The sequence below is a fragment of the Somniosus microcephalus genome, chromosome 19, assembly GCF_052327205.1.
Source record: "Somniosus microcephalus isolate GS21.2 chromosome 19, FLI_Smic_1.0, whole genome shotgun sequence".
Lineage (NCBI taxonomy): Eukaryota > Metazoa > Chordata > Chondrichthyes > Squaliformes > Somniosidae > Somniosus > Somniosus microcephalus.
In genome coordinates this window covers 25,971,645-25,997,237 of record NC_141005.1, presented here as the reverse complement: position 1 = coordinate 25,997,237, position 25,593 = coordinate 25,971,645, and the positions used below count along the sequence as shown (strand labels likewise).

At 46.6% G+C, this 25,593-nt stretch overlaps 1 protein-coding gene across 1 annotated transcript in view; it reads left to right on the top strand.

Moving 5' to 3' along the window:
• The window catches only part of LOC147104233 (2'-5'-oligoadenylate synthase 1-like), a 63,124-nt gene extending 41,659 nt beyond the window's left edge, over positions 1-21,465 (top strand). Inside the window, exons 4-6 of the mRNA XM_085961444.1 lie at positions 15,223-15,473; positions 16,619-16,751; positions 20,918-21,465. Coding sequence (XP_085817570.1) covers positions 15,223-15,473; positions 16,619-16,751; positions 20,918-21,418 — 885 coding nt within the window. The 3' untranslated portion in view covers positions 21,419-21,465. The remainder of the gene's footprint in view (positions 1-15,222; positions 15,474-16,618; positions 16,752-20,917) is intronic.
• Positions 21,466-25,593: the final 4,128 nt, after the last annotated feature.

Sequence of the window (25,593 nt, the reverse complement as noted above, 5' to 3'; positions counted from 1 at the left end):
TTTTTGCCCCGTGTACGTCTTCAAGACAATCTCTGTAGCTTTCAAGGGTATATGTGGAAATAGCCGCTTGTAGTCCCTTTGGTTTATGACTGTTAGGGCTGATCCAGTGTCCAATTCCATTTTCACTTGGACTCCGTCTATCTTGAGTGTGACCCAGATAGTCTGGTGATCCTCCATTTTGGTTACCTTATGTAGTTTCAGACAACCCAGCTCCTTGCTTCCGGAGTCTGTATCATTTCCCTGTTCGTCTGAACTACTGTCCATCACCTTATGTACCTTTTTGTACTTCTCCTGTGGAGATTTCTTCCTGTTGGTTTTCTTCCCAGACCTGCAGACTCTTGCTATGTGTCCTGTTTTTCCACACTGTCTGCACACTTGGTCCTTGAACCAACAATCCTTCTGATCGTGTGTTGTTCTGCCGCAGCGATAACACTTCCCTGCTCCATATGACATTTCATTGGTGCCGTATTCTTGCGGTCTCCGTTGTATCTCTGCAGCGCCCCATGTGGCTGCTTCGTGTGATACTGCCATGTTGAAAGCCTTGTCCAGCGTAAGATCCTTTTCTGATAAAAGCCGGTTCTGTGTTCCTTCACTTTGAAGCCCACACACAAACTTGTCCCTTAACGTATCTGATAGTCCCGCTCCAAACTGGCAGTGTTTCGATAACTTGCACAGTTCCGTTAAGTATTCAGCATTACTTTCATCTTTATGCTGGTTCCTTTTGTGGAACTTAAATCTTTCTGCTATCAGCAGCGGTGTGGGGCTTAAGTGGTCCTGTAGGATTTCTACTATGCTTTCGAAATTCTTCTCCACGGGCTTCTCTGGGGTTATCAGGTTTCGCAGTAAGCCATAAATTTTTGCACCCATGGAATTTAACAAAACCAGTGCTTTTCTAGCATCTGGCACTTCATTCACCCTGCAGTACACCTCAACACGTTCCACATATGTCGCCCAATCTTCGACTTCATTGTCGAACGCCATGATACTGCCATTCTTCGCCATCCCTGGGTGTAATTTAACTGTCTAAATGGCATCTCCCGCGCTCTCCCTTCTTCTCCGCTGGAACAAAATGGCGTCTCCCACGCTTTCCTTCCTTCCCGTGCTCGCCCTTCTTCTCTGCTGCGGCTTCAAAAAAAATGGTGTCTCCCGCGCTCTCCCTTCTTCTCCGCGGCTCAATGGCATCTCCCACGCTCTCCCTTCTTCTCCCCGCGGACGCGGTTCAGCCCTTGAGCCCTGGCTGTGCTCTGTGCGTTCTCCTGTGCGCCTTTCCTGTTGCCGTCGCTTGGTCCTGAACCCGGCTGCTGCTTTACCCTCTCTCTCTCTCTCTGCTTGTTTTTCCTCGATGCCGCTCGGTTCTTTAACCCCCGGCCATGCCCCGTGCGCTTCACCCTCTCTCTTACCCCGTCGATGCTGCTCGGCTTTTCTACGCCGTCGGTCGGCTCCCGCCGCCGCTGTCCGGGAAGGGTGTGCGCTGCACCTGTTGCCAGTCTGTTGCTGGATCGTCGTGGCTCTCAACAGCCACTCCTGCGATGTTCACTTGCTGCCGGATGACTGGGTGGTTGCTCGTGGTCGACGCCCGTGCTTCTGGCCTCGACTTTCTTCCACCGTCCTCCCGGAGCGACTCCTTGACGGGAAATGCAGAGTTGCAGGCAGATTCGAATCAACCTCGTCGCCACTGTTAGATCCGTGATTCTTTAAATAGGATGTTTCCCCAAGTACTACACGGAGGCTGTAACTTAACAATCAACAGGTGTTTACTAGAGTAGAGTAGTCTCAAGACTGAAGTACAGAAGCCTGCTCCGGCTTTATATACAGGTGTGGTCACTGCCGGTACTACAGTATACAGGAGCTGTAAAACGGTTCTCTCTTAAAGGTACATACACAGCACGAACCTTCCTTGGTTCCCCAGGCGTGCTGCTCAACGACTTTTTCATCACAGGGACGATGGGTGTAGCCCACTCGCTCCAGTCCACCTTGGACAGTACACCTGAACGTTCCAGACTGTCCAGCTCTGCTTCGACGGCTATGCGGATCGCATAAGGTACCGGTCTGGCCTTAAAAAATTTTGGGCTTGCGTTTTCTTCAATTTTAATCATCGCTGTCATGCCTTTTAGTGTTCCGAGTCCTTGCTGGAACACTTCTTTCGCGTCAGTTAGGATCTTTGACAGTCGCCCAGGTGTGACGTCGTCATCCTTTTTGTCAGCCACAGTCAGTGCCTGTATGGAATGCCAATCCAGTTGTATTTTCCAGATCCATTCACGTCCCAGTAATGGTGGTCCTCCATCTTGCAATACATACAGGTCTAGTTTTGGTGTTTCCTTACCGTTATATATAACGGTCACCCCTATTTTTCCTTTGGGGTAAACTTTTTGCCCCGTGTACGTCTTCAAAATAATTTTTGTGTCTCTCAAGGGTATGTGTGAGAATAGCCGCTCGTAGTCCCGTTGGTTTATGACTGTTAGGGCTGATCCTGTGTCCAATTCCATTTTACCTGGACTCCTGCTATCTTGAGAGTGACCCAAATGATTCGGTGATCCTCTGTTGTGATCACATTATGTAGTTTCAGACAACTCAGTTCCCTGCTTTCGGTGTCGTTATCACTCTTTTGTTCGTCTGAACTATTCTCCGTTATCTTATGTACCTTCTTGTACTTTCCTTTGGTCGGTTTCTTATTGCTGGTTTTCTTTCCCGACCTGCAGACTCGTGCTATGTGTCCTACTTTTCCACACTGTCTGCACACTTTGTCTTTGAACCAGCAATCATTCTGGTCGTGTGTTGTTCTGCCGCAGCGATAGCACTTCTCTGTTCCATATGACATTTCATTTGTGCCATATTCTTGCGGTCTCTGTTGGATCTCTGCAGCGCCCCGTGCTGCTGCTTCATATGATACCGCAATGCTGAAAGCCTTTTCCAGCGTAAGGTCCTTTTCAGATAAAAGCCGTTTCTGGGTTCCTTCACTTTGAAGCCCACACACAAACTTGTCCCTTAAGGTATCTGCCAGTCCCGCTCCAAACTGGCAGTGTTTCGATAGTTTGCGCAGTTCTGTTAAATAATCAGCATTGCTTTCATCCTTACATAGATACATAGAAGATAGGAGCAGGAGTATGCCATTCGGCCCTTCGAGCCTGCTCCACCATTCAATGAGATCATGGCTGATCATCCAAATTCAGTACCTGGTCCCTGCCTTCTCCCCATATCCCTTGATCCCTTTAGCCTTAAGAAATATATCCAACTCTTTCTTGAATATATTTAATGAACTGGCCTCCACCGCCCTCTGTGGCAGAGAATTCCACAGGTTCACCACTCTCTGGGTGAAGAAATTCCTCCTCATTTCAGTCCTAAATGGCTTACCCCTTATCCTTAGACTATGACCCTTGGTTCTGGACTGCCCGGCCATCAGAAACATCCTTCCTGCATCTAGTCTCTCCAGGCCTGACAGAATTTTATAGGTTTCGATGAGATCCCCTCTCAATCTTCTAAACTCCAGTGAGTATAAGCCCAGTCGACACAATCTCTCCTCATACGTCATTCCTGCCATCCCAGGTATCAGCCTGGTGAATCTTCGCTGCACTCCTTCCATGGCAAGGACATCCTTCCTCAGGTAAGGCGACCAGAACTGCACACAGTACTCAAGGTGCGGTCTCACGAAGGCCCTGTACAACTGTAGCAAGACATCCTTGTTCCTGTACTTGAACCCTCTTGCTACGAAGGCCAACGTACCATTTGCCTTCTTAACTGTCTGTTGCACCTGCATGCTTACCTTCAGCGACTGGTGTACAAGAACACCCAGGTCTCTCCAGGCCTGACAGAATTTTATAGGTTTCGATGAGATCCCCTCTCAATCTTCTAAACTCCAGTGAGTATAAGCCCAATCGACACAATCTCTCCTCATACGTCATTCCTGCCATCCCAGGTATCAGCCTGGTGAATCTTCGCTGCACTCCTTCCATGGCAAGAACGTCCTTCCTCAGGTAAGGCGACCAAAACTGCACACAATACTCAAGGTGTGGTCTCACCAAGGCCCTGTACAACTGCAGCAAGACATCCTTGTTCTTGTACTCGAACCCTCTTGCTACGAAGGCCAACATACCATTTGCCTTCTTAAACGCCTGCTGCACCTGCATGCTTACCTTCAGCGACTGGTGTACAAGAACACCCAGGTCTCTTTGCACTTCCCCTTCTCCCAATCTATTACCATTCAAATAATAATCAGCCTTCCTGTTTTTGCCACCAAAGTGGATAACCTCACATTTATCCACATTATAGTGCATTTGCCATGTTTCTGCCCAATCACCCAACCTGTCCAAATCGCGCTGGAGTTTCACGACATCCTCCTCACAGCATATCCTCCCCCCCAGCTTTGTGTCGTCTGCAAATTTGGAGATATTACATCCAATTCCCTCGTCCAGATCATTAATATATATTGTGAACAGCTGGGGTCCTAGGACCGATCCTTGCGGTACCCCACTAGTCACTGCCTGCCACTCAGAAAATGACCCATTTATTCCAACTCTTTGCTTTCTGTCCGCCAACCAGTTCTCTATCCAAGTCAATACCTTGCCCCCAATCCCATGTGCCTTAATTTTGCACGCTAATCTCTTATGCGGGACCTTATCGAAAGCCTTCTGAAAGTCCAAATACACCACATCCACTGGTTCTCCCTTATCTATTTTACCAGTTACATCCTCAAAAAATTCCAGTAGATTAGTCAAGCATGATTTACCTTTTGTAAATCCATGTTGACTTTGTCCGATCCAGTCACTGCTTTCCAAGTGCTCTGCTATTACATCTTTTATAATGGACTGTAGCATTTTCCCCACTACCGATGTCAAGCCTTTTCTCTACCACCTTTTTTGAATAGTGGGGTAACATTAGCTACCCGCCAATCCATGGGTACCGTTCCAGAGTCTATCGAGTTCTGGAAGATGACCAGCAATGCATCTACTATTTCTAGGGCCACTTCCTTAAGTACCCTGGGATGTAGATTATCAGGCCCTGGGGATTTATCGGCCTTCAGTCCCATCAATTTTCCTTATGCTGGTTCCGTTTGTGAAACTTGAATCTTTCTGCTATCAGCAGCGGTGTGGGGTTTAAATGTTCCTTTAGTATCGTTACTATGTCTTCAAAACTCTTTTCCATTGGCTTCGTTGGGGTTACTAGATTTCGCAATAACCCATACGTCTTTGCACCCATTAAATTCAACAATACCGATGCTTTCTTGTCATCTGCCACCTCATTTGCCTTGCAGTACACCTCTATTCGTTCGACATATGTAGTCCAATCTTCGACTTCATTGTCAAATGTGGTGATACTGCCACTCTTCGGCATTTTGGGTGTGGTTTAAAATGGCGTCTCCCAATGGCTTAAAATGGCGTCTCCCGTGCTTTCCTCCCTCCCCCGCTGCTGCCGACGCCACTCCCGGCGGTTCTCGTGGCAATGGCGGCGCCTCACGGGTTTCTGCGCGTCTCTCTCTCCCTCTCTCCAACGCTGCTCGGCCCCTGAACACCGGCTGCGCCCTGTGCGCTCTGCCCTCTCTCTCCCCCGTCGACGCTGCTCGGCCCTTTGCTGTGCCGCTCGGTCGGGCTCTAGCCCGCCGCTGTCCGGGAAGGGTCTGCGCACTACCTGTTGCCAGCCCATTTCGCTGGACCACCTCGACTGGAAAGCTAAGCCTGGCTCTCGTCAGCCTCCCCCGCAATTCTCGAGTCTCTGCTGGATGACTGGGCGGTTGCCCGTGGTCAACGCCCGAGTCTCTGGCCTTGACCTCCAATCCACTGAACTCCAGGAACGAATCCCCGAGAGGTGATGCAGAGTTGCAGGTAGGTTCGAACCTGCCTCGTCGCCAATGTTACGTCCGTGTATAATCAAACACAGACTGCGGAGAACGGTACACACGGTGTTTACTCAACGTGGCTCACACTGCAACTGAACTGTACAGATTACTACTCAGTGTTATATACAGGTGTGGTCACTGCCGGTACTACAGTATACATGAGCTGTACAAAGTAGTTCCTCCCCTTAAAGGTATATACATTACATTATCCTTCCACGGATTTCTACAGTCCTTGTGCCAATGTCCATCCTTCCCACACCCGTAGCAATTGAGCTTGGCTTGGGCAGGGCAATTCCCCTCCTGACGCCACTCCTTCTTGCTTGGGGCTGCGGGTTTTGCCTCATGCACCTTTCCCTTCTGGGGAGGTGTTTCCTGACCTCTACAATTCTTATATGCAACGTTGAGCTGGCGGAGCACCATCTCCTCCGTGACACTGGGACCTTGGGGATCAAACCAAGATCTGGCTGGGGCCCGTATCTGTGGCAAGCTGTTGGTAACCAAGCAACGGAGCCAATGAACCCGCTGTTCGGCGCTCATTGCAACCCGTTCAGGCACACCCGGACAACTGCGTCGATACACTGGTCACAGCCTTTCTGCGAAAACCCGTGGGGGTTCTCCAGATAGCTGCACGGTCCCTTCCACACGGTCGAACGGATTACCGTCGTCCACTCCCATTACTTCTAAAACTTCCTCCCTGAGATCCACATACCCTTTCCGTCCCCTCTTACTCTCATCTGAGAGGCACTGAAGGATTGTGCAATCCAGGGAGAAGAGCAACATTTTCGCCTGTTCCTGATCGTCACAATCATTAATGGCGGCTGTCTCCTCTATCTCCCTGAAATGAACTGAGGGATCTCCCTTTACTGTGAGTCTTGGGAGGTGGGTCACCATGGATCTTAATTGTTGGGCACTGTAGGGCACCACGAGCTGGTTCATGTGTTGTCCGACATCGCCTTTGTCGGCGTTGGGACTGAACCTCTGGTGCCGAGCGGGACACATTGGTGCCGGTCCCGGCTTTGCTACCAGTGGCTGTTCTTCCTCACATTCCACCTCGGCTACCTCCTCTTTTACCACCCTCTGTTTTTCCGGCCAAGCCTCACTATAGCTCGGCGGTGCTGAGGGCTCGGTGGCTGGTGCCACAACTACTTCGGCTGGGATCGGTTGTTTTGATTCCTTTAAAAAGTCCATGTGACTGGCTTTCGGGCTGACGAGGCACACCATGCCTTTTGCCTTAACCAGGGCCGTTCTTAGGTCCTCTATGGTCTTTTGGCAGGGGCCGTGGTCTGTGCTCTCAAACCCGTGCTTGAGGGCTAGCTTGTAAGCTGCCTTAACCTCCACTACTCTCTCCTCCTGTGCTCTTAGCTGTTGTGCGAGGCGGGCGTTTTTCTCCCAGATCCTCGTTTCATGGATCTTTGCCTCAGTAACCTGGCACTCCAGGTACTCTATCCTAGCCTGATATTGACTAGCTACCACTTGGCATTCCTGATTCAGCGCGTGAAGCGCTGTGATGAATTTTTCCCCACCCATGGCCTTTTCCTCTATCTCTGCTGCCTGGGTTGTGATCCTGGCTGCCTGTGCTGCAACGACTCGGTCCAAGATCTGGAATTGCTTCTTGTAACACATCAGCCACACTTCCTTCTCCACTGACTTCTTATGCTCTTTGCTCTCTGTCCACCTGATGGCTGCGTCCACCGGACGCCCATCCAGTAAGAGATCGGAAATCCACTGCTTAGTGAGAATTACCTTGCCAAAGACATAATCCGCTATCCTCTCATCCATACCATTTCGTCCATTCAAACTTGGATCTAGTACATTGCAATCCTGCTGCCAGAGTCCTGCCGCGGTCGCCATTTTCTGTAAGGGGTTTCAGATCACAGAGGTTTCTCTCTCTAGAGGCCTCTCTCTCTTGCACAGTAAAACCGTGAGTGGTTCGACCCACTCGCCCCTTAGGTTCTGTACTCTGGACTTTGGGGCAGGAACTACAATGTAGAGAAAACTCTTATAGACCAAGTTTGATGAAACAAATGAAATTTTATTGCATAATGTAAAACAAATCAAATGCAAGCAAATAAGAGGGTACATGGGAGGGAAAAGCACAAACAAATCATAATGACACAATACTAACTAAGGCAAATACAGGCATATTATACTCTACAAAGATCATCATGAAATGGGGAAACACACGGGACATCGAGGGACAACAACTCATGTTAATTATACCCTTAAATGTCCACCCCCTTAAACCTATCTAGATCTGATTATGAAGGGCCAGAAACATGCTCACCAATCCAACTAGGAAGTGTAAGGTTTTGAAACAGGTCTGCGTTTTGATCCCTTCAGGCGTCCTGTCTCCTCGTGGTGGGCGCTGCAGGCTGCGCCACACTGCTCTCTTCCTCGATGTGAAGGTCACGAGCAGGCCGGGTCTCAGCGGGCCTGCACACCAGTGTGGAGAATGACCATCTGTTTGACCATTTTCATATAGGTTTCTTAGGGCTACGGTCCTTGGTCTCGTCAAACGGCCCGGGGTAGGTCGATGATCTCCCGATGTTTTACCCCGGGGCGGGACGCCGGCTCGAACCGTCTTCTTCCCCTTCTTCAAGTGATGATGCCACCGAATACGATGGTAGCACCACGATGGCTGGTTTTTTGTTTCTACCCCCGGGTTCCCCAGATATACTTCTCAGGAGAAGCCTCTTTCTCCCGCCCAAATCAGGTTAGTCTTTGTTTAACTTTTGGCGGGCTTATCGCACAGCGGGGTATTTATTATATTTTTTAATACTTTGGGATGGCCGGTAAAGGGCCATCTCTGGTCTGGAATGACCTTCATTGTTTTTAATGTCCTGGTGATGTCCTTAACGGGTCCTTGATGCTCTTCTCATGAATATGAAACTGTTCCCTTTTGTCTGGGTAAACATTTAGATGGCCTTTATCTACAGGCCGATCTTGACTGGATCTGCATCCAATCTATATGTATGTGTGGGTGTCTGGTTTCGTTCTCTCAGAAACGGCTTCTAGAACTTACTGTGGGCTGAATCCACAATGCTGTCTGAGGACTGCAGGAACCATTTTAAAGTGTCCCAATAAGTTGGTCACGGGGTCTGGCAGCCATTTTGAATGCCCCTTTTTCCTAGGCTTCTTTTAAAATAGTCTTTAAAATCATGGCCTCTTCTGCCATTCGACCCTTTATAATATAAAGTTCAATTTTGCGAATCCTACAATAAACCATGGAGAAGATTGCACTTAGTTTATGTGGGTCCATTCATAGGGAAGATGTTCCTCATAATCATTGATACACATTCCAAATGGATGGTTGTTTATCCTGTAAATTCTGCTTCCGCCACTACTACTATAGACTGCCTGCGTCGGAGCTTCAGTAATCAAGGGCTACCGGAGATCGTGGTGAGTGACAATGCCACTTGTTTTGTGAGTACAGAGACAAAAGAGTTCTTGAGAAAAAATGGCATAGTGTAGGTGACCTCAGCTCCATATCATCCGTCCTCGAATGGACTTGCGGAGAGAGCCGTACAAACATTTAAGGAGATGATGAAAAAAAGTGCAGAAGGGAGTTTAGCAGCCAAAGTGTCATATGAACATAAGAAATAGGAGCAGGAGTAGGCCAATCGGCCCCTCGAGCCTGCTCCACCATTCAATAAGATCATGGCTGATCTGATCCTAACCTCAAATCTTCTATCACTCTGCATCCACCCGAACCCATGTGATCTCCCGGGAGAGGCGAAAAACCAGATAAAGACCCAATGGCCAATTTGGGAGAAAAAAATCTGGGAAATTCCTCTCCGACCCATCTAGGCGATCAAAATTCTTCCAGGAGATCACTCTGTCCCTATATTTTCTACAGTACTTACCTTCTGTAAAGGCGATCTCCACCCCAGCCAGGAACAGGAATAAAACCATCTCCTGAAATCTAACACAGAATTAGAACACAGTAGGAGCAGAACCAGGCTACATGGCCCCTGGGCCCACTCCACTACCCACAGGGCCATGACCATTCCGAACCTAGACTCATGTCCAATTTCCTGCCCGCTCCCCGTAACCCTTAATTCCCTTTACTTCTAGGAAACTATCTATTTCTGTTTTAAATTTATTTAATGATGTAGCTTCCACAGCTTTCTGGGGCAGCAAATTCCACAAACCTACCACCCTCTGAGTGAAGAAGTTTCTCCTCATCTCAGTTTTGAAAGAGCAGCCCCTTATTTTAAGATTATGCCCCCTAGTTCTAGTTTCACCCATCATTGGGAACATCCTCACAGCATCCACCCAATCAAGCCCCTTCACAATCTTATATGTTTCAATAAGATCGCCTCTCATTCTTCTGAACTCCAATGAGTAGAGTCCCAATCTACTCAACCTCTCCTCATATGACCACCCCCTCATCCCCGGGATTAACCGAGTGAACCTTCTTTGTACTGACTCGAGAGCAAGTATGTCTTTTCTTAAGTATGGACACCAAAACTGTATGCAGTATTCCAGGTGCGGTCTCACCAATACCTTGTACAACTGCAGCAATACCTCCCTGTTTTTATATTCCATCCCCCTAGCAATAAAAGCCAACATTCCATTGGCCTTCTTGATCACTTGCTGCACCTGCATACTAACTTTTTGAGTTTCGTGCACCAAGACCCCCAGATCCCTTTGTACTACAGTACTTTCCAGTTTCTTGCCATTAAGATAATAACTTGCTCTATGATTTTTCCTGCCAAAGTGCATAACCTCACACTTTCCAGTATTGTATTCCATCTGCCAAATCTCTGCCCACTTACTTAGCCTGTCTATGTCCCTTTGCAGGTTTTTTATGTTCTCCTCACTCACTACTTTCCGTCCCATCTTTGTATCATCTGCAAACTTTGATATGTTACACTCGGTCCCCTCCTCCAAATCGTTAATATAGATTGTAAAGAGTTGGGGACACAGCACTGACCCCTGCGGAACACCACTAGTTACTGGTTGCCAATCTGAGAACGAACCATTTATCCCAACTCTCTGCTTTCTGTTAGAGAGCCAATCCTCCACCCATGCCAGAATATTACCCCCAATACCGTGATTTTTTATCTTGAGCAATAATCTTTTGTGTGGCACCTTGTCAAATGCCTTTTGGAAGTCTAAATACACTACGTCCACTGGTTCCCCTTTATCCACCCTATATGTTACTTCCTCAAAAAACTCCAGCAAATTTGTCAAAACCTGACTTCCCCTTCATGAAACCATGCTGAGTTTGTCCTATTAAATTATGTTTATCCAAATGTCCTGTTACTGTCTCCTTAATAGTGGACTCTAACATTTTACCAACCACAGATGTTAGGCTAACAGGTCTATAGTTTCCAGCCTTCTGCCTACTACCCTTTTTAAATAAGGGTGTTACATTAGCAGTTTTCCAATCTGCCAGGACCTTTGCTGAGTCCAGTGAGTTTTGGAAAATTATTACCAATGCATCCACAATCCCTACCGCTACTTCCCTCAAGACCCTAGGATGCAAGCCATCAGGTCCAGGGGATTTATCCGCCTTGAGTCCCATTATTTTACCAAGTACCACTTCCTTAGTGATTTTAATCGTATTTAGTTCCTCCCCCCCTAGAGCCCCCTGTTTGTCCAGTGTTGGGATATTCTTAGTGTCCTCTACTGTAAAGACTGATACAAAATAATTGTTCAGTGTTTTTGCCATCTCCATGTTTCCCACCATTAATTTCCCGGTCTCATCCTCTAAGGGACCAACATTTACTTTAGCCACCTTTTTTCTTTTTATATAACTATAGAAACTTTTACTGTCTGTTTTTATATTTTTTGCTAATTTACTTTCATAATCTATCTTCCCTTTTTCAATCAATCTTTTAGTTACTTTTTGCTGTCTTTTAAAGACTTCCCAATCTTCCATCCTCCCACTAGATTTGGCTACCTTATATGCCCTTGTTTTTAGTCGGATACTATCCTTAATTACTTTACTTAGCCACGGATGGCTATCTTTTCTTTTACACCCTTTTTTCCTCAGTGGAATATATATTTTTTGGAAGTTGTAAAAGAACTCCTTAAATGTACACCACTGATTATGTACCGTCTTACCCTTTAATCTATTTTCCCAGTCCACTCTAATCAATTCCGCTCTCATACCTTCATAGTCTCCTTTATTCAAGCTCAGCACGCTTGTTTGAGATCCAACCTTCTCACCCTCTAATTGAATATGGAACTCAACCATGTTATGGTCACTCATTCCAAGGGGATCCCTGGTCAGTTCAGTTACATACTGCTCAAGAAACCCATCCCTAATACACTCAATGAACTCATCCTCAAGGCTGCTCTGCCCAATTTGATTTGTCCAGTTAATATGATAATTAAAGTCCCCCATAATTATAGCTGTTCCCTTATTACAAGCCTCAACTATTTCCTGATTAATACTCCGTCCAACAGAGTTGCAACTGTTCGGAGGCCTATAGACTACACCCACTAGTGTTTTTTTCCCCTTATTATTCCTTATCTCCACCCAAACTGTTTCACTATCCTGCTCCTTTGACCCAATATCATTTCTCTGTATTATAGTGATTCCTTCCTTTATTAACATAGCCACCCCACCTCCTCTCCCTTCCTGCCTGTCCTTCCTGATTGTTAAATAACCTGGTATGTTTAATTCCCAGTCATGGTCACCCTGCAGCCATGTTTCTGTAATGGCCACAAGATCATACCCATATGTCGTTATTTGTGCTGTTAACTCATTCATTTTGTTATGAATGCTACGTGCATTCAGATAAAGAACTTTCAAATATGTTTTGTAACACTTAGTTCCTGTTTTTTCCCTTTTTAGTACTTTACTTTTTGCTCCATACCTTCTGTCCCTTCCTGACACATTCTGTTTTTTAATTCCCCCACTGCTACCTAAGTCTATGACCTTCCCTGTTGTCATTTCTATTATTTGCTCTCTAGAAACCTCCCCCTCACTAATTAGTTTAAAGCCCTCTCTACAGCCCTAGTTATATGATTCGCCAGGACTCTAGTCCCAGCACTGGCCAAGTGGAGTCCATCCCAATGGAACAGCTCCCTCCTGTCCCAGTATTGGTGCCAGTGTCCCAAGAAGCAAAACCCATTTCTCCCACACCAGTCTTTGAGCCACGCATTTAACTCTTTAATTTTATTTATCCTAGCCATATTCGCTCGTGGCTCAGGTAATAACCCAGAGATTATTACCCTTGAGGTTCTGTTTTTTAATTTGACCCCTAGCTGCTCATACTCCTTTAACAGAACCGTCTTCCTTGTCCTATCTACATCGTTTGTACCAACATGGACCACGACAACTGGATCCTCCCCCTCCCACTCCAAGTTTCTTTCCAGCCCAGAAGAGATGTCCTTAACCCTCGCACCAGGCAGGCGACACAGCCTTCGGGACTCCCGCTCTTGACTGCAGAGAACCCTATCTATCCCCCTAATGATACTATCCCCTACCACTACAACATTTCTTTTTACTCCCTCCACTTGAATGGCCCCCTGTACCACGGTGCTGTGGCCAGGTTGCTCATCCTCCCTGCAGTCCCCGCTCCCGCCCTCGCAGGGAGTAAGAACCTCGATCCTGCTGGACAAGAACAAGGGCTGCGTCTCCCTCAACACTACATCCTGGATCCCTGTACCTTCCTCACTCGTAGTCACACCATCCTGTCCCTGACCACGGACTACATCTGCAGTAATTAACTTCATAGGTGTGACCATCTCCTGAAACATAGAGTCCAGGAACTTCTCCCCCTCCCTGATGTGTCGCAGTGTCTGAAGCTCGGTCTCAAGCTCCATAACATGGAACTTGAGTTCCTCTAGCAGCAAACACTTGTCGCAGATGTAATCACCGTGAGCCTCAATGGGGACCACCGGCTCCCACATCTCGCAACAGTAACACATCACCTGCTCCATTCTATATAATTAATTAAATTTCTTATTATTAGTTATGAAGACCCTGCCCGGATATAGATGATAATGTCACACCACTGTTCAAAGGACTTACCAACTTAAAGGTATAAAAGAGAAGAGAAGGAAGAAAACCAACCAACCAGCTGATCACCAACCTCCTCCTTGAATACTGTCTGTGGGGCCTGTTTGGTTGACTCGTCTCGCTGCTCCGCCTCCGCAGTGTTGTCCAAGCCTGGGAGTGGGGAACAAAACAGAGCAAAAAACACACCCTCACCTCCCACTTATCCGAACTCTCCCACTTAGCAAAACTCCAGCACCACTCAATGCACAAGGCACTCCGTGCACTGCACTAGCCCCTCCCCTTTTATACCCGGATTCTACTTCTGGTTTAAACTGCCCAAGAGTTTAAAAAACCCTTAAAAAATTAAACTTACTTCAAATAATTGACTTCTTAACACACTAAAATTCACAAAATACACTTAAATGATTTTTCTCCCACGGGTTCTGTTCAGCTACAGAATAACACCTCAATCCACCACAGGACTCTCTCCTGCTGAGATGTTATTAAGTCGTAGACTGCGCTCCACTCTTGACCTTGTCCACCCAGACCTAAAAAGGAAAATGGAAAACAGACAAAACAAACAAAAAGAGAACCATGACAAAAGAACAAAGAGCCGAAGTTTTGGGGAAGGAGATGCGGTCCTTACCAGGAATTTCAGTTATGGACCAAAGTGGATTCCTGGCTTCATAGACTCAATGACAGGCCCAGTATCATACAAGGTCATGTTGGGAGATGGTAGGGTAGTACGCAGACATGTAGATCAGATTCTTCCCAGACAAGGGGAAATTGAAATGAAGGTTCCAGATGCAATGACTGAAGACAGGGTTGCCCCCAGTTGTCCAAGTGCATCTGTGGTGCCACCACCAGGGACAGAGCCAATTCCACAGGAACCTATTCGTCAAGAGGAAACCATCATTGCAGAGCCAGATACTCTGAGCACTGCTCAGGAGCAGCTGGTGGCTTCACCACAAACAAGCAGGGACTTTACTGTTAGATGTTCACAAAGGACTTGCAAGCCACCAGAGAGATTGATACTGAACTGTTAGATTCATCAAGTATGGAACATGATGAATGGAGACTCCTTATGTGACCCTCAGGAATGGATGTTTGTTAAGAAATTCATACTGAAATCTTAAGGGGGGAGGGATATAGTAATCTGGGATGTTATGATTAAGGTTATCCACCAGGTGGTGCTGTAGCCAATGCTGCTGCTAAGGTCAGAGGTTTGCTTCCTGTTAAAGTCAGAGGTTTGCTTCCTGTCAAGGTCAGCAAAGGTGAAATGCCAGGATGCAGGCATGATGTTTGTTACTCTGTTAATAAAGTACTCGTGCTAATTCTACGATATCGCCTCTTCGAGTCCTTGTCTCACTATATGGATTTATCACACTTTTAATATTACATTTGTGTATTTATATTTGTTAACAATTTTCCCTAGTATGTCAAGCCATGGAGATCTGAGCTGGGAGCCGGAGCGCGCCTGCCTGCTCAGTATGCAGTGGAGCTGCTGACTATTTACGCCTGGGAGAAAGGCAGTGGGCAGGATAGATTTGACATGGCTGAAGGGTTCCGGACAGTCCTTGAACTGATCTACAGATATCAGGAGCTGTGCATCTACTGGACCGAGTACTACGATGTCAATAATAAAGTCATTGCAGACTTTTTAATACAGAAACTCCGTGCCAACAGGTAAAATCTTCAACCACGTTTGAAACTAGACCAATTACAGCTGCTCCAGTATTTTTAGTTTTTATTAACCTCCTTCTGACCTGCTGTACAGATGGGTACAATGAAAAGAACTGGCATTAATGTTGAGCTTTATCACATCCTCAAGATGCCCCAAAGCACTTCACAGCCTCCTCAATAATAAACCATCTGTTCGGACACCTTTCTCTACCGCCCTCCATTGACTCCTCCAATGCCAAGTGTAAGGACCTCATAGAGCTTTCCATCTCCAACCGCCTTCTCCTCTACCTGACCTTCCCCAAGTTTTCACCTCATCCATCTCCTACTCCATGTGACTCAACTTCTCCAGGTTAGCTCTTGCTAGACTTATCTAATACATGAAGCCTATCTCCTACTCACCATAACCGGCTCTGCCCAACCTACTCCTAAACACAAAACTATCTTTCTTTAGCACACTGCTTGCTGACATTATTAACAGATCAGATGAATTGGCATTGTTTCCCGACTTTTCAAAACTGCCATAATCACCCCCTCAGAAATTCCACCCTCAAGCCCTTGCCGTCTCTATCTACCAACCCAACTCTCACCTCCCTTTCCATTCTAAGGTCTTCAAACATATTGTCACTACACAGCTCTGCATTCACCTCTTGCACCAGTTCTTATTTGAATCCCTTCAATCCTGCTTCCATTACATTGAGTCTTGGTCGCCCCTCCCCTTTAACTACCGACCCACGAGGGCGGCGCTGACTTCGCCCGCGGCAGCCTCATGGGGTGCAGCCGAATTTCTGCCGCAGGGCAGTAAGGGGACGCGGCGGGGCGGTAAGGGGATGCGGCGGGTCGCTAAGAGGTAGCCTCGCACGGTGATGACATCACCGCCGGAGACGCGGCGGACTGGGGCTGTACCAGCAGGGGCGCGGCACTATCGGGTAGCACCTCCGCAACACCCCGCCGATTTTTGCAGAAGACAGTTTTTTTCGCCTCCCCACCCCCCACCCCCGCCTGGGCGGAAACCCCTTTGCACCCCGTTAGCGCCCCCCGAAGGCACTAATGACAGGCGCAAATGAGCTGAATTTCGTTCCCAATCTTATTTTGCCAGCAAATCCAGGCCCCCACTTAATAATTGTTGTTTATACGGTTTTATTTTTCAGACCAATAATTCTTGATCCAGCTGATCCGACAGGAAATGTGGCTTCATCGACTGGATGGCACGTGATGGTAAATGAGGCCAGGAAATGCCTGAGCAAGCCATGTGTCTCTGGAGTCCAAGCATGGGATGTCCAGGTAAAATGATTTTAATAAATGATGAAGTTTTGATCTGAGGGAATGTAGATTGTAGAGATTGTAGAAATTGTGATATTAGATCCAGGAGTTCTTTCTGTCTAGAATGGATTTGAGCTCAAGTCACAGAGACATTGTTCTCATTATTTACCTCAATCCTCAATTGGAACTTTTATTATTTTTATCGGGGCTGGTAATGATAGCCCAGCTGTCGTATTAAAGATATATGAAAAGCCACACTAATCAGAAACTCCCCAGGTTCAATCCTCAGTCCGTACTGAGTTCGCTGATCTCAGCTGGGTGACTGTGGAGTGTGACAATTGGCCTCAGCACCCCTACATGGAGGTGGGAAGGAATCAGCTGAGATTCCCACTGACCATATATTATATGTGTGTGGACATTGGATAAGTACAGGATCAGACTGGTTGAATGCTCAAACAACACTAAATGTCCAAGCTCACACATGAAGCTTGGCCATAGCAACATAGGAGCAGGAGTAGGCCATTTAGCCCCTCGAGCCTGTTCCACCATTCAATGAGATCATGGCTGATCTATGACCTAACCCCATATACCCGCCTTTGCCCCATCTCCCTTACTACGTTTGCTAAGCAAAAATTTATCAATCTCAGATTTAAAATTAACAATTGATCTCGCATCAATTGTCGTTTGCGGAAGAGAGTTCCAAACTTCTACCATCCTTTGTGTGTAGAAGTGTTCCCTAATTTCACTCCTGAAAGGTCTGGCTCTAATTTTTAGACTCTGCCCCCTAGTCCCAGAATCCCCAACCAGTGGAAATAGTTTCTCTCTATCTGCCCTATCTGTTCCCCTTAATATCTTGGAAAATTTTGATCAACTCACCCCTTAACCTTTTAAATTCCAGGGAATACAACCCTAATTTGTGTAATCTCTCCTCCTAATTTAACCCCTGGTCTCCGGGTAACATTCTGGTAAAAGTACGCTGCACTCCCTCCAAGATGTGGTGCCCAGAACTGCTCACAGTACTCCAGCTGTGGTCTAATATAGCTGTAGCATAACTTCTACCCCCTTGTACCAGTTTCGCCCATTCACGTAATCTCCCAATATCTCTTTGTAATTCTATGCTTTCATCTACAATGCCGCCTATCTTAGTGTCTTCGGCAAATTTGGATATGTGTCTTTCTATCCCATCATCTAAGTTGTTAATAAATACAGTGAATAGTTGAGGCTCCAAAATAAATCCCTGCGGGACTAGACTAGTCACATCCTGCCAATTAGAGTACCTGTTCATTATCCCTACTCTCTGTCTCCTGCCGCTCTGCCAATTTCCTAACCAGGTCAATAATTTGCCTTCAATTCCATGAGCTTCAACCTTAGTTAACAGTCTCTTATGAGGGACTTTATCAAATGCCTTCTGGAAGTCCATATAAATAATATCAATAGACATTCCCCTGTCCACTACTTTAGTCACTTCTTCAAAAAATTCAATCGGGTTCATCAGGTATGGCCTACAAATTCATGCTGGCTCTCTCTGATCAGCTGAAAATTTTCAAGTCACACTATCCTTAATTGTAGACTCTGGTAATTTCCCGACAACAGATGTTCGGCTAACTGGTCTATAATTCCCTGGTTTCCATCTCTCACCATTCTTAAATAGTGGAGTGACATGCGCAATTTTCCAATCTAAAGATGAAGGGATAATTACTAGTCCTAGCCCCTTTAGGGCTACCCCAGATCAGGCATATTCCTCAGACGTTCACTTTCAACTAAAGTTTGAGGTAGCCGAATCCTAAAGACGCTTAATTGAGTCTAAAGGTCTGGACTATCTCTCCCTAAAGGAAAGGAACAACCTGAAAATGTTACCATCCTCCAGATAGCACTTTTAATAAGTTTAGCTAGACTGTAACGTTCCGGATATTATGAGGGTCCAGAAAAGTCTCCCAGAATTCTGAAACTCCTCACCAAAGAGTGTACAGAGATTGAGTTTGCAGGTTTGATACAGAAATCTTATGTGAGACAATTCTAAAAATATAGGGGGAGAAATTGGGTGAGTAGCGCCACCTGTTAGCGCCTAAAGAGGCAAGCAGTGGCTGTAGCGCCACTGGCTGCACCTCCCGCGATATTCAGGAGGGGCGCTAATGGTGGCATTAGCCTGTTGCGCTGCGCCACCACCGATGACGTCATCGGTGTGTGCAGCACCCCATTTGCGCCCCGTTCGCGATATTTGGTAGCGAACACCGCAGTTGTGCCGTTCGCTACCCGCGCCCGGTTCACGGGGCCTTACTGTGCCAGCAGCGGCACAAGTTAAGCTGGAGGTGCAGGGCAGTCGCTTTTTCAGTGGCCGCCTGCCAGCACCTCCGTCCCCGGCCTCCTAACACCCCACCCCCCCGCGGCATTACCTGCTGTTTCCCGAGAGCCCGGCACTTCTCCTTGGTGCCGGGCTCATCTGCCGGCACTCGCGAGCGGGGATCGCGCTGTTGCAGGCACCTCCCCCTTAACAGTGGGAGGAAGGCCTGCAGTACCGCAGCGTGCCGTGCCGCAGCGTATGGCGCTGCGGCACGTTGCGCTGCGATAATCAGTTTCAGCGCCCTAAGAGGGATGCGGAGCGCCTCGAGCCTCGCCCCGTGTCCCTCGAGGGGCACTGAAACTGAATTTCTGGCGATCGGTATTACTCCGATCGCTGCGCTAAATCCTGCGCTCAGGCGACTTTTGCGCAACTTTGGCGCCCCAACCCAATTTCTAGGCCATATAGTTTTATTAAATCACCGACAAGTAATTTACAGTTCGTGAGTCAATCGCAATATTAACAGTTCCAAAGAGAGAAAGCTTACAATTCTATTATCAGAGAACCTTATTCTCAAATCTTAACTTCACTACAGTTGTACAGTTCTTAGTTTTCTACAGGATATCCACCAAAATCAAAATCAAATACCTTTGATCCCCAAGGTACAAAGAGTTGGAGACAAACAGAGCCGCCTCTGAAGCTGAGAATCGCTTTGCCCCATTAAAGCGAGTCTGTTATCCCATTTGAGAGTTCAATATTTATACCCTTTTCCAGTGGTATTTCCTTTAAGGTTTTCTGCTGATGTAAGCTAATTATCTCTAGTCATTTTTCTGCTGACCCCTGCAATTCTTACAGTCACCTCAGCTGGTAGCATTACAGAATTATGTCTTCTCTCGGTCTTCTAAGTTTACCATAAAAAATGGTGTAACGGCAGGTGCATTTTACTTGATGTAATTTTTACGAAGGCAGATGTCTGTGCGTCTTTACGAAGTGTAAATTAGAACACCTTGTACAGGGTTACCGTTGTCTTGTTCCCAAAGGTCAGCCTGTCAGGAACCTTAAACCTTCTGTTTCTATAAGGTTATTGATTCAGTGTCAACAACCATCTTATCTCAATAGCCAGAATGCTATCACAGCTTTTTCATCGTCAGGTTTCTAGATTTCCAGACCCAGTTTGTCATGTTTTAATAAGCCCAGAATTCTTTCATCGAATGGTGTCTTTTTCTGAATACGGCTTATTCCTTCACAAAGGAACGGTTGCTGAATCGAGAGAACTTTGGAAGATTATAATTACGGCATCTGCAATGTGCTCACCTTCTTCCTTTAAAACCCTGAGATTGAAACCATCTGGTCCTGGGGATTTGTCACTCTTTAGTGCCATTATTTTCTTCATTGCCGTTATTTTGCTTATGTCAATTTTGTTGAGTCCCTTTCCCTGATTCAATATTACTTTCTTTGGGATTTCCGGCATGCTATCCTCTTCCTCTGTCAAAAAAAGTGTTTCCTACCCAACCTGCCACCGAATGTGCCCGCTGACCCCTCGAAAAATTCCCCCCTTTAGTTGTTGTTTCACGTTTCTCCTTTTCAAACACTATGTTGAACTCGATCATGTTATGATTGGTATTTGATATAATGTCCACGCACCATTAGGCTGTTTACTTAATCTGGCTCATTACTCCTTACTAAATCAATATGGCAGAAGGCATGGTTCTAGGACACTTGTGTGAGGGACTGGAGCGTAGCTATCACCCCAGCAACAACCAATCAGAAGAGGACAGGAAGGCAATTAGGGAAATATATTTATCAGAGTATTTATAAAAAAGGACATAACTGACTGTGTGCGTCTTTCCCAGCCCCCAAAATAAAAGAAGTACATCATTTTATCCCTTGTGTGTTTTTCTTGTCGCAGCCAGTGAAGGAGTTTGCAATCACTGTGATTGGCCTGGATGGGTCCCCGTTACACCTGAATGCCAACATTTACAACAACATCTCAAAGATCAAACAGGAAATCCAGCAAGACAGGAAAATCCCAGCTCACCAGCAGCGCCTGATGTTTAATAACACCATTCTGATTGACGGCAACACCTTGTTGGATTCCGGAATATTCTTTGATGCAAAGCTCCACCTACTCCTGACAAACACAATGGAGATATTTGTCAAGAATTCAGGTGGGCGTAACCTGACAATTAATGTATTGCCAACTGATAAGGTTTCTAGTCTGAAAAATAAAGTTGAATCTTTGGAGCACCTTCGGTCAGACCAGTACTACCTGACCTTTCAGTCGAGGCCACTAGAAGATGGACACACACTGAAATACTACGGCATTAAGCCTGGTTCTACCATCAACATCAACTTGCGTCTGCGTGGTGGCAGGAAGATTCAGCTTCTTAATGCGGAGCATCAGAATTAAACAGTTTTAAAATTAATAGCAATACTAATGATTTTAAATTGATTTTTGATATTACATCATATCAACAGGATTGAATTAGAATTCGTTATAATTGCTTTGTGACAGATAAGATCTGCTTAATGCATATTAACCTTTCCACTGATCTGCCAGAATCTGAAAATACCTATAATTTAAATAGAATTCCTGTGTAGAATGAGATAACACATTTGTAACAGGGTAAGGCTTAAGTGTGGGTGATTCTGTGCATTGTGAAACATGTCTGTTAGAGCATCAGTCATTGAAAGAATGGTACTTAGCGTAGAATATATTTACCCTCAACCCTCCAGAGATCTTTGCACGTTTTGCCCTTTTATTTGTTTTGTTAGACTGTGGTCCCACCACCCGCTCCTCCAGGTCCGTCGGTGTGACCAGCATCTGCCTGGGAATTGGGGTCAGTCTGTGGTTTGGACGAGAACTTGCGGCTCCTGTCTGCTCTGTCAGTGCACATTGAAGATGGCGGCCACTGGCCTGTTGGCAGGAGCGCTACTCTGCTCAAAATTAACTGAATAACAATTGTTTACATTTATTTTACATTTTGTAGCGGCAGGAATTCTGTTGCCAACTGCAGCAGTGAGTAAATAAAACTCCTTTAAAGTTCGGTAGATTTATTAGACTGGCTTCGCTCATTCATTGACCATGCATTCATTGGCTGTAATTATCTGTTAGGAATATTTTACAAGTTTGTATATTCAGATACAGGGAGTAGATTGTTTGTCAATTAAATTGTATGTATTACAATAATCATAGTATCATAGAATCACACGGCACAGAAGGAGGCCATTCAGCCCATCGTGTCTGTACCGCCTCTTCCATGCCTGGATGGACTGTAAGTAAAGGGTTTCACCCGCCAGCCAATCCTTCTCCTTTAACCTTCAATACAAACTAAAAGCAAAATACTGCAGATGCTGGAAATCTGAAAAAGCCCAGAAAATGTTGGGAACGCTCAGCAGGTCAGGCAGCATCCGTGGAGAGATCAGACAAGTGTTTGTTTTGGTTTCAGACCTTCTGTGAAAATTGGAAGTTATGACCAATGAGCAACATTTAAAAAGGAACAGAGCATGGGAAGGGGGAGGGAAAACACACACAGGAAAAGAAATAGAATGATCTGCAAACTGCTTACGTGGAAAACAGGAGATAGTTAAATGGCAGAAGTGATAATCGGATGAGACAATAGGAGGCATAATGAGAACAATCAAAGAAATGAAAGACAGAGACACGGAGAGTGTGTGAATAGTTTAACATGGGGGGCGGGGGGGGGTGGGGGGAGAGAATGAGGCAGGTAGAAAGGGAAGCATGAAAAATTGGCAAAGTAAAGGTAGAAGCAGGTTGTCACCCGTGTAGACCACCTCGCCAGCACAGTGTTCCGATGGACCCCACCCCAAACACCAACCTGCTCCTTCCTCCTATCCACAGAAATGCTAACACATCCCTTCCCACAGTGTCAGCACTTCCTGTCGAAGAGTCAGTGGGAGCTATATTTATGGTCCAAAGTTATTAAAGTCCACGTTCAGGCCAGAGAGCTACATAGTGCCTAGTAGAAAGATAAGATGCTATTCCTCGAGCTTCATTGGAACAGTGTAGAAGGGGGAAAACAGAGAGCTGTTGAACCCCTCAATTGGATTACACACATTGAACTGATCTGATAATCATACAGTGTCTCCTGTGTCTGATCCCCAAATCTATATTCATTGACTATTGCTTCCCATTGACAAGGGTGGAATTTGAACCCAGCTGTGATTTGGTTGGTGTGTATATTTCATGCTAATGTACACGTTCATTCTGTTGTCACTAGTTCCATTGTCAATGTTTTTGTAGAAATTAATCATATTCATTGAAATTTCAATAAAATCTGTGATTCTGTACAGTGTCTCCACATCCTTTACATTTTCACAGTCAAACACTGTTTGGTTTGGTCTGACTCCTAACACGGGGCTGCACATCCGTCACCTGCAAATAACACAGTCAAAGTGTCACTTATTGGAACCCTCACGGTGTCAATGTTCAGCATGGATATTGAAGGTCAAGTGGCTGGGACCGCAAAAACTTCCTGAATTGACCCCCTTACTTGGGATCAGGTCAATGTAGCTGCAAGATCGGGGGAGGGGGTGGGGGTGGGGGCAGGACAGCACCCCCTGTCCACAGGCTGGTGGGCGTTCAGGTTTTCGGGTGCATGGGCAGACGGACACCATAGACATCTCTAACGTGGCAAATGATGTGGCCTCCCGCTGACCTCACAAACTGCGACGGGGTATCAGTGTTAGAGGGCATCAACAGGCACGATCCTGACACAACTGCCAGCCTTGTAGCCCATGAGATTTCAAGGTCACTATTTTGCAGTGCGTACTGTTTTTTGATAATTGAGGCCTGGATTTTAGCCTGGAGGCAAGTTCCGTGCAAGGGGGCTGTTGTGAGTTCGGGGAAACCGGAGGTTTTTAACCTAAGGGCTCCTTGAAATTTTATTCTGTCGGATCCCCTCCCACAGGCAGCCTGATTGACAGGCTGGAGGCCTTTCGGGCGGGAAGCCTGTTTCACAAGGCCGCAGCCTACGAGAGTAGGTGGGTGTAGTGGGGGTGTGAGAGAGATCGCGGGAGGTGTCCTGATCGCAAGGGGGTCCCGATCGCAGGGGTTTGGATCCCGGGGTGTGTCTTGATCGCGGGGTGTGGAGGGGTCCGATGGTGGTCGGAGGGGGCAGATGGTGGTTGGGAGCGTGCCGATCACAGGGGTGGGGGGGGAGCGGATTGCGAGGGGTTCCCGATCGTGAGTTGGTGGGTTGATCTGTTGGTGGTCGGAGGAGGTGGGGCAGATGGTGGTTGGGGGGTACAGATGGTGGGGGTGGGGGGAATCAGACAGATCGTGGGGGGCGGGTGGGGTGTGTTTGCAGGATATCTTGTTGGGCCGGGAGGAAACACTCCTGCTCCTCCTGGCCCACAAGCAGTGCTGTAAAGGCACTCACCTCATGATTCAGCCCTCCTCGCCTCCTTTCACCTGCCGGGTTTCCCGAGGCCTGGGAAACCCAGCCGAAATGAGTTAAAAATATAATGACTGTTAAAATGAAAGCGGGCAGCCTCATTATAACATTTAAATGACCAACCCGCTTCCCGCAAGTGGATCAGTCACCAGACCCTCACCCCACCACCCCCCTGCTCCAGCCTCTGTTAAAACCGGAAGTGGGCAGGTTCAAGACAGGTTGGGTTCCGGTTTCAAATTTTTTGCATTTGAACCTCTGACACGACCCCAACCCACCCGTTTCTGGGAGTTAAGATTCAGCCCAAAGTGTCTGTACATTAAGGCCATGACTCAGCCTGATAGACTATAGGAGACACATGTATATGTACATTCCAGCCAGCTGGTGTACTTTACGCTCTTTACTTGATCCCTGGATCTTGCTATTGTTTACCTAGATACTGAGACACTTTACAGATCCTCGGAGTCGAGAGGTCCACTTGCAGAAATGGCCATTGGTCTGTGATATCTTGGATATTGTCTGGGTTGCCTGAGCAGGAAGTTTTTAACTTATAATATTTCTGTTCTGCCATAATCAGCATGTAAGGAGTCACCCAAGATTTCTCAGAGGGGAGTTAGTAGACTCCCAGGGTAGATGGGTCAGCAATGACACTACTTACACAAGTTGCTGTGGCTTCAAACCCCCCATGCTGTCCGTTAGCTGGAATAGTCACAGTCATTGACAAGTATCTCAGACTAACAGTAAAGATTGTTTTCATTCAATATTGATGGATTGCCGTTCTGGGTCAGTGAGAGGTATGTTGTTTGCCCAGAGTTCTACAGGCTGTAGCCCTCGGTGATTGACGACTCAGTGGGCCTGAACTGACTGTCTTAAGGTAGCAGCTCTCCGAGCACCAGTGTTTCCCTTCTAGAGCCCGAGTGAGCTGTGAGGCTGTAAACTGCTCATTCATGTTATTAATGTCAAATAACTCAGTTGTTGGTTTGAAGCTGTGTCTTGTCTCAATAGAGCGTTTTTCACTCCACTTTCCATAAAGAGAGAAGTCGCGTGGGGCAGGTGTGATATTTTAGTAGCCGGTTTACAGAGCAAGGGTTCACTGTTACAGTCCCTGGGTCATGTTCACTGATGGAAGGTGGGGGTCTGGCCAGGAGAACATTGCAATAGTCGCATCCGG